This window comes from Aptenodytes patagonicus, chromosome 1 (assembly GCF_965638725.1).
Source record: "Aptenodytes patagonicus chromosome 1, bAptPat1.pri.cur, whole genome shotgun sequence".
NCBI classification, from domain to species: Eukaryota; Metazoa; Chordata; class Aves; order Sphenisciformes; family Spheniscidae; genus Aptenodytes; species Aptenodytes patagonicus.
The window spans coordinates 17054080-17062494 of NC_134949.1; the positions used below are offsets into that span (position 1 = coordinate 17054080).

General features: G+C 54.7%; 1 protein-coding gene across 6 annotated transcripts in view; it reads right to left on the bottom strand.

The window, feature by feature from the left end:
* Nucleotides 1-7560, bottom strand: part of CELSR1 (cadherin EGF LAG seven-pass G-type receptor 1) — a 179480-nt gene extending 171920 nt beyond the window's left edge. For 5 of the 6 annotated variants that reach the window (XM_076328944.1, XM_076328959.1, XM_076328967.1 and 2 more), the window contains exon 1: nt 4371-7118. In XM_076328944.1, the coding sequence (XP_076185059.1) occupies nt 4371-7053 (2683 nt within the window). In that variant the 5' untranslated portion in view covers nt 7054-7118. Of the gene's footprint in view, nt 1-4370 lie in introns of all 6 variants that reach the window. The other variant, XM_076328940.1, reaches the window with a different exon arrangement.
* Between the last annotated feature and the right edge of the window lie 855 nt (nt 7561-8415).

Genomic DNA, 8415 nt, shown 5'->3' on the forward strand with positions numbered 1-8415 from the left:
ATAACCTGCATAACCTGCAGGGACCCCACCGCAGCCGCGTGCGGGAATGTGTTTCCCTGGTGGGGGGCCACGGAGAGCAGTTTGGGTGCTAATTACCCCTCGCTGACCCTGAAAGCAAGTCCTAGCAGGCAGCCAGAAGCATCACCCCTAAAAGAACCAGTCACCTTGCACATCTGCCCCCCGAAACTCACAAGGCCGCAGCAGCCCCATCCGCCCCACTCCCCGAAGGCGGGGGCACGAGGCCAGGGCGTACCCCGATGCTGCTGAGGCGCCCGGCCTGCGTCCTGAGCAGTCGCCCCACGCTCACCCTCCGCGCCCAAAAGTGCCCCTGCGCTTACAGAGACACCTTTTCCCTTGAGTTTCTTTTTTCCCTTTAATCTCAAATCTTCACACACACAAATAACCCCCCGATGCCTTGCATCTCAGGCACAGCTGCGGCCTTACCTTTTTATCAGAAGGGCTAAACCAAAGTATTGCATCTTCTGTCCCATTTGTATGGAGAAGGCACAGAGCTGCAGATCCAGGGTCATTAGCATAATGACTTTTAAATTACAATAATAATGAAGATCCTTTAACAAGCCTTGAGTAAAAATCCCACGTTTATTGCAGCACAAACGAGCTCTATCTTAATTTGTATTTACTGATAGTCAATAACCTCACTAAATGCCACTGGAGATTAAAAGCCAAAGAAATGTAAAAGGCGATACTTGAGCTTGCCTGCCCTCAAAAACGCTTGGGTGTCTATCCTTCGCAGCAGAAACCAGCTCTCCTGAGGAGCACTACCTTCCCAAAATTGTATGTCATACCATGATATTTTACATTTATCTGGACCACTCGAAAGCTGTAGCACGCAGTCAGGTTGGGTTTTGTCTGCACTGGTGAATTAGGCTGGGTTCCCAGAGGAGTTTGCGCACACATCTATTGTATCCCAGCAAGCTGTTGTTGATCTTAAGTGGGACTACTTGTGGCAGCACAGCCAAGCAGGTGCCAGCAGCGTTTGCAATGTGATACCCAGGCAGACTTGTGCAACACTTGCGCAAAGTTGAGGCTAGCACCGGCCTTCCCCCCCAGCACCAGTGGGGACTGCGGTATAATGTTTAACATGGGCGAATGCAATGGGACTTGAGCAATGTTTAACACATTTTTTGACCAGATAAATCCCAATTTGACATTACTGTGAACATCACTGTGGACAAAAACTAACTTTTTAATGATCCTGTCAATTTAAACCATATATTTATTAATAACACTAAGAAATCACAAACTGATCGACTCTTGACCACCTGTTTCAGAAGCCCAGAGTAAAATCCTGCCCCCCTGGAAAGCAAGGGCAGGATTTCAGCAGGGTCAGGGCTTCACCCCAGTTGTTAAAACAACATAAACCTAACAACGCTATGTGCAAGCATGGGAATATAAAGCCAAGCTCTGCTTTTCTGTAGGAAAGCCTTGAAGGTACAATGGGAAAAGGAGAATGTGTCTTTTTAAGGGACCCCTTTGGGCACCCCTGGAGCACATCTGGACTAGATTCATTCAAAATGGGTCGGGTTTGTTCACTCAGACGGCTCCGTGCAACAGGCACAGGCAGAAGGGCATCCAGAGAGATTCACTTCAAAAGAGATTGACTTCAAAAGCTCCCTCCAGATCCAAAGCAAAATGCTAATATCTGCACCACCCACATTCTTCCCTCCTCGGCTTGGGTTGGTTCCTGACCGGCTGTGGGGGCACAGCCGAGCAGGTACCGCGGCACCAGGGCGAAGGCAGAGCCACGCTCGCACGGAGCCTGCCCAGGGCTGCCCGCCGTCCCACGTAACTTCTGACAATGTTGACACTATTAGGGTAAGTTTTAAACGCCGAGTGTGCTGTTCTCAGGTTTTACAAAATCTATTATCTTCGTTTGCTTAGTTTTGATGATTCTTAAGGCTTTGTTTATATGCAGAAGGCCAAAATTACCATGCTTATTTGAATAATCCCCAAATCAAATCAAAAAATGCTGGGTTTAGCCAAGTATCAAAGTCTCAAACTAATTTAATTGAGTAGCGTGGCTTCTCACTAGCATGACACACACTCACATGCCTCCACAGCACAACACATCGCCAGGTGGAAATAAGATTTTTACAGCAGCAGTGTTACCTCCGACTCGTATATAGTTCAAATTCCCCAAGTTCATCAAGAGCTCCAATCCTTCCCTGACCTGAAGAGCTGCTGCGAGCAGGGCAAGACTTCATGTTTGTCTGGGTTGAGAGGTTAATGGCTACTCCATAGACACGTTTTTCAGTTAACTGGCAGGTCATTCTAGCAGATGATTTGCAGGTATTTTGCAACACTTAAAGATAACCCTGTGGAGTACTTCTGTCTGAGCTGCTTCTCTTTTTTTTTTTTTAAAGACTCCATCAGATAAACCAGAGAAAGCAGGCAGGTGAGACTTTCCTGGACACAATCACACACTGCCAAACTCTGCCCTTTCAATTTCCAAACAGCAAACTTCTCCAAATTAACGTCAAATGGAGTTCAGTGCTTGTCAAAATTATTTTAAAATCCTACCCATAAAAAGCTTTAATCTTTCAAATATCTCAAGACATGCAGCGGACAGTCAGTTTTGATCAACATCACAGCAGAGTTTCAAAGTTCACGCCTTCACCAAACATGAAAACGATGCTGGAATGATCAAGCTCCTGTTACTTAAGAAAACAGAGGTCTTCATTCCTACCTGAGATTTCATCCACTTAAACTGCGTAAATCATTAGACTGAGAAAGGAATAGTTCATGCCATCTATTTTTCTGTTCTGAACACTGTCCTCACCTAGTCTAACAAAACGTCTTTTCCAAGCTTCTTGCCCCAAGTTGAGTTCTTATCTTCTGCTACTAGATAAAGAGCTACTGGTTCAGACAGACAATGACCACGCAATCACCTGCACCTTAATCCAAATGTTTTTCTTTAAGGTCACAAGCCAACTGTCTGTTTTTTCTGCAAGTCTTCACAGGACATGGAAACGGCATTTATGAGCTACCTTACCACATTAGCTGCCCCCCACCGCACCTTGGAAGAAACAGGAGTGGCTTGTCAGGTGATACACCGCAGTAAATTAAATCAGTTCAGTTAATATCACTTTCATTTTCCTGAAGCAAAAAGGACCTCAAGCCTGCAAACACAAGGGAGAGCACGGCTCGCTCCCCCGAGGCCCTGCTGCACGCCATGACTACTTACAGTAAAACGAGCGCTGCCAGGATTATGCCACAGTTTGATTTTTTTTTTAATACAATCATCCAAAATGAAGCATCTCCCAAAGTGTCATTTTATGTACCTAGTACTTTCAGCTTTTTTTGCAGAAAGAATACAAATATTAGCTTTAGGTTGCAGAGAGAGGCGGCGAGGAATGTATCTGGTTAAACCTCTGAAAGTCAACAGAAGTATGGGATCAGGTCCACAGTAAACTTTATAGAGTGGCACCTGTGGAGGAAATTACTCATTGCATGATTGATGCCACAATTAGAGGCATAAAAAGTAATTCCATGATAAACAAGCAACTGAGCAGAAAAAGAGTAACATCCTAAGAGCGTATATGTGCTCATATAACAGTATATACTGGACGGCATCAAACACTCTTCACACACAGAGACACAAATTCTCTGAGGAAGTTAATGGTACAGTAGCCCTCCCTCTCCCCTCCTCTCCCTTCCCCCAACAGTGCTGATTTTGGGGCTGTATTTGGCCAGTATCTGCCCCTAGCTCTGCTAAAGCAACTCCAGTGCAATTAGCAGCGTTGCACAGCTATTACACAGCCATAACTCATTGCTATCAGCGTCGCCATTTCCCACAGGAACACACGCCAGCAATGCAAACCAGTGCAGCTCCACCAGTGTCACATCCACCCAGGCCACACCAGCAGAGAACTGGTCTGAGGATCTACCAGCCAAACCTCCTGGTATGCAGAAGGAAATAAACGTGTTTTGTTGCTAAAATCTCAACTTTCCTTTTTTTTTAAAAAAGAGAGGAGATGGCATTACAGATACATGTGCATTCCCTACATCTTTGCAAGTTACATCATTTATTACCTTTATGCAACCACATCAGAAAAGCTTCAGCCAAGGTACCACCTCAACTGAGGGAGTATATACCCTTCCACGCACACTCGTATTTATTTACCCTTGTGATCCACATTTACTAAACAACTTCAACGCACCACTTCAATCCACAGCACGTGGGCTTGATACATTTTTGTGGTTCCTCTCCAAAAATTTCACAGATAAATTCCTGCCTCAGGAAACCGAAAGCTGCGCACTAAACTGCAAGTGGGTTATTTCTGCCCATGCCCCCGTACTGGTCTGACAAGCAGAATTATGTGCTTTATGAGCCTCAAATGCTTGCTTACCTGAGACCGACACTTTCATGAGGGCTTCCAGGGGTCTGTTGTTGTCCAGGTCGCGACTGAGTTTGAGTTCCCCCGTGGCAGAGTCCAAAAGGAGCAAGTTTAATTCATTGCCTTGCACAAAGGTGTAGGCCAGGCTGTCAGACACATCGGGATCATGAGCTGGGATCTTGCCAATCACGCCAGAGGGGAAGCTGTTAGACTTGTTGGTCACATAGTTGTTGAAGAGGATCTGGAAGTCCTGCAGCACGGGCGGGTTATCGTTCTGATCCAGAAGACGGATGTGCACTGTTGCCCGGCTCACAAGAGGGGCAGAAGTGGCCTGCACCACGATCACATACTCTGTCCGGCTCTCATAATCCAGGTCCATCAGGGCTGTGAGGTCTCCGTTGAGCAAGTCTAGCTGGAAGACCTCAGGGATGTTCCCCTCTACTATCTGGTACATGATCTGTGCGTTGGTCCCCTCGTCGGGGTCAGCTGCACTGATCCGTGCCACAATAGAGCCCACGGGGCTGTTCTCCTCCACAAAGATGTCAAATTCATCCTTCTCAAAGACAGGGGGGTTGTCGTTGATGTCCAGCACAGTCACTTGGATATCCACAGAGGCTTTCAGCGGTGGGCTGCCCCTGTCCACAGCAAAGGCCCGCAGACTGTAGACAGCCACGTTCTCGCGGTCCAGCTTGCGCAGTGTGCGTATCACTCCAGAAGTGGGTTCAATGTAGAAGTCTCCATCTCCATCGTCACCACCTTGGAACGTGTAGAGGAGACGGCCATTGAGGCCTGAGTCACGGTCGGTGGCAGACAGCTGCAGGACGCTGGTGGAGAGCGGCACATCCTCGAAAACCGAGCCCTGGTAGCGGTCGCGCAGGAAGCGGGGCACGTTGTCATTGGCATCCAGGATGAGGATCTCAACATAGGTGGTGTCTGATTTCTGGGGGATGCCGTTGTCGTGGGCTGTAATGGCCAATGTGTAGGAGGCCTGGTCCTCATAGTCCAGCTCCATCAGGGTGGTGATAGTGCCTGTGTCAGGGTCAATGCGGAACTGAGGAATGTTATCATCCAAAATGTAAGTGATTCTCGCATTCTCCCCTGTGTCTTCATCGGTGGCACTGATAGTGACAATAGAGGTGCCAATGGGCTTGTCCTCACTGACGCTCACTGTGTAGTGGGAGCTCTGGAATACTGGGCGGTGAGTGTTGGCATCTGTGACGTTGATGAAGACCTGGACGGTGTCAAAGCGAGTGCCGTCAGAGGCAGTGACTGTGAGCACATACTGCCTTTCCTGCTTGTAATCCAGGGGCAAGGCTAGCGTGATCAGCCCCCCTCCGCTCTGACTGGTGATGGCAAAACGGTTCCTGGTGTTGCCACTGGTGATCTGGTAAGTCACAACACTGTTAACGTCCCTGTCCACTGCTGTCAGGGTCAGGACACTGCTGCCCACAGCTGCGTCCTCGTTCAGTCTGAGGTGATACACCTTCTCTGTGAAGGTGGGGTTGTTGTCGTTCACGTCCAGGACGGTGATGGACACACTGGCTGAGGAGGTCATGACTGGCATGCCATGGTCCCTGGCTTCCACTCCAAAGTGATAGTTCTCCACAGTCTCTCGGTCCAGCTCTGCAGCCACTGTGATCCACCCCGTGCTGTTGTTGATCTGAAAAGGGAACCCAGAGTCACCTGCTACAGGGGCACCTCCAGTGGAGGGTGCCATCTCTATGAGTTTGTACTCCAGGCGGGCATTCTCCCCGGAGTCAGCATCTACGGCCTGGATGTGCAGCACCGAGTAGCCCAGAGGAACGTTCTCCAGCACTGTGGCCTGGAAGGGAGTGCTCACAAAGATGGGGGCATTGTCATTCACGTCCACGACCTGCACCGACACCATGCCACTGGAGTTGATCAAGGGAGGCCTGCCCCCATCCTGGGCTTTGATCCGGAGTGTGTACTCCCGAATAGTCTCATAATCCAGAGGGTTGATCAGGTCGATGGCACCGGAAAAAGAATGGATGTAGAACTGGCCTTTCAGGTTGCCGCTTACAATGCTGTAGTGCACTTGGGCATTGCTGCCCCGGTCCCGATCTGTGGCCTGCACCTGCAGTATCTGGCTGTTCACTGGGGCATCCTCTGGCACCTGGACCAGGTAGCGTTTCTCGCTGAACTGAGGGTAGTTGTCGTTCTCATCCTCGACAGTGATGTGCACCATAGCCGTGGCACTGCGTGGTCCTGGGTCCTTGCCCTGGTCATTGGCTTCCACCACCAGGTGGTACTCGGAGACCTCCTCGCGGTCCACTGGGGCTCGGGTCCTCACAACCCCGGAGCGCGGGTCGATCTCAAAGACCCCATCAGCAGCTCCCGGCTCCAGCAGGCGGTAAAGCATATTGGCATTGGCTGGGGCATCGCCGTCGGTGGCGCGGATGGTCAGCACCTCATAACCCACCTCCAGGTTCTCCCGGATGCTCTCTCGGTACTCAGGCTGCTCAAACACCGGCTCGTGGTCGTTGGTGTCGCTCACAGTCACGGTCAGATAGGTGGTGGCCGAGCGGCGGCGTGGGGAGCCGTGGTCGGAGGCGGTCACCTTCAGCACGTGGGTGTCCTTCGTCTCCCGGTCAAGGCTGCGGGCGGTGACCACGCTGCCCGTCTCGGCGTCGATGGAGAAGTAGTCGTTGGAGCGCTCGTCGAAGAGTGCCTCCATGGAGTACGCCAGCCGGCCGGCTTCCCCCTCGTCGGGGTCCTGGGCCCGCAGAACGATGACCGCCGTGCCGGCCGGCTCGTTCTCGGGGATGGAGACCTGGTAGCTGGGCAGCTGGAACTGCGGCGGGCTGTTGAGGCTCCGCGCCCGCCGCGCTCCTCGCCGCCCGCCGCCCTCTTCCCCCGGCGGCGGGGTGCAGCCGGCGGCGGCTCCTCCGCGGGGCTCGGCGGCCTGCCGCTGGCGGGCGCGCCGCGGGCAGGGCCCACCGCCGCCGCGGGGCCCGCGGGGCTCGGCGGGCGGACCGCGGCGCAGCGCGGCGCCCGCCGCCCTCAGGCGCCCGGCGGGCGGCAGCGCCGGCGGCTCGGCGGCGGCGCGGCGCCCCGCGGCCCCCGGGGGCAGGTGGAGGAGCGGGGCGGCGCGGGGCGGCCGCAGCTCCCCGCCGCCCGCCGGCGCCAGGGCGCAGAGCAGCGCGGCCCAGGACACGCAGGCGGCGGCGGACAGCCGCAGCATCTCCGGGGCTCAGCGGGCAGCGATGCCGGGCAGAGGGCTGCCGCACAATCCATCCACCCGCCGGGCTGCCCGCCCGCCCTCATCCATCAGCCGCCGGCTCGGCCCCCCCTGCCGCCCTCGCCGCCCGGGCTCCGCCGGCCCAGAGCCCCGCGCCCCGTCCCCGTCCCCGGGCAGCGGGCTGGAGAGCTCCAACTTTTCCACCTTAAACTTTGAAGTGAGTTCAAAATGGCTCCTCTCCTCCTCCTCCCACTGCCGCTCCCGAGAGGGTGATTAGCATAAACCTGCTGCTCGTCTCCTTCGCCAAAAAAAAAAAAAAGAAAATTAAATACCGACGTCCCCCCCCGCGGCGGGGCCGACCCACGGGCGGCGCGGTCCCGCGTGGCTGCGCGACACGGCGGAGCCGTCCCGTCCCGTCCCGTCCCGTCCCGTCCCGTTCCTGCCGCCCCGCTCCGCTCCGCTCGGTTCCGCGGCGGCGCTGAGCGGCGCAGGCTGCGCGGAGCGCGGCGGGCGCTGCCCGGGGCGGGGTTTCCTGCCGGCCCCGCCCGGCCCCTCCCGGGCGGCGGCGGCGGCGGCGGCGGGGGCCGGGCCGGGTCCGGCCCCGCGGGGCTCTCGCCTCGCCGCCCGGCGCCTCTCGGCGGCCGGCCCCGGCCCCGCGCCGCGGCAGCCGGGAGAGCTGCCCGCCCCAGCTGGGGGGCTGCGCTGGGTGGAGGCTGCGCGGGCGGCTGGCGGAACGGGTACCGCGGCTGCGGCCCCGCTGCCCCCGCCAGAAACGGCGCTCCGAGGGGCGGAGGTGCAGCGGGAAGGCGCTGCGCTGCGGCTCGCAGCCGCTTCCCCACGTAGTAGCCACCTGTCGTC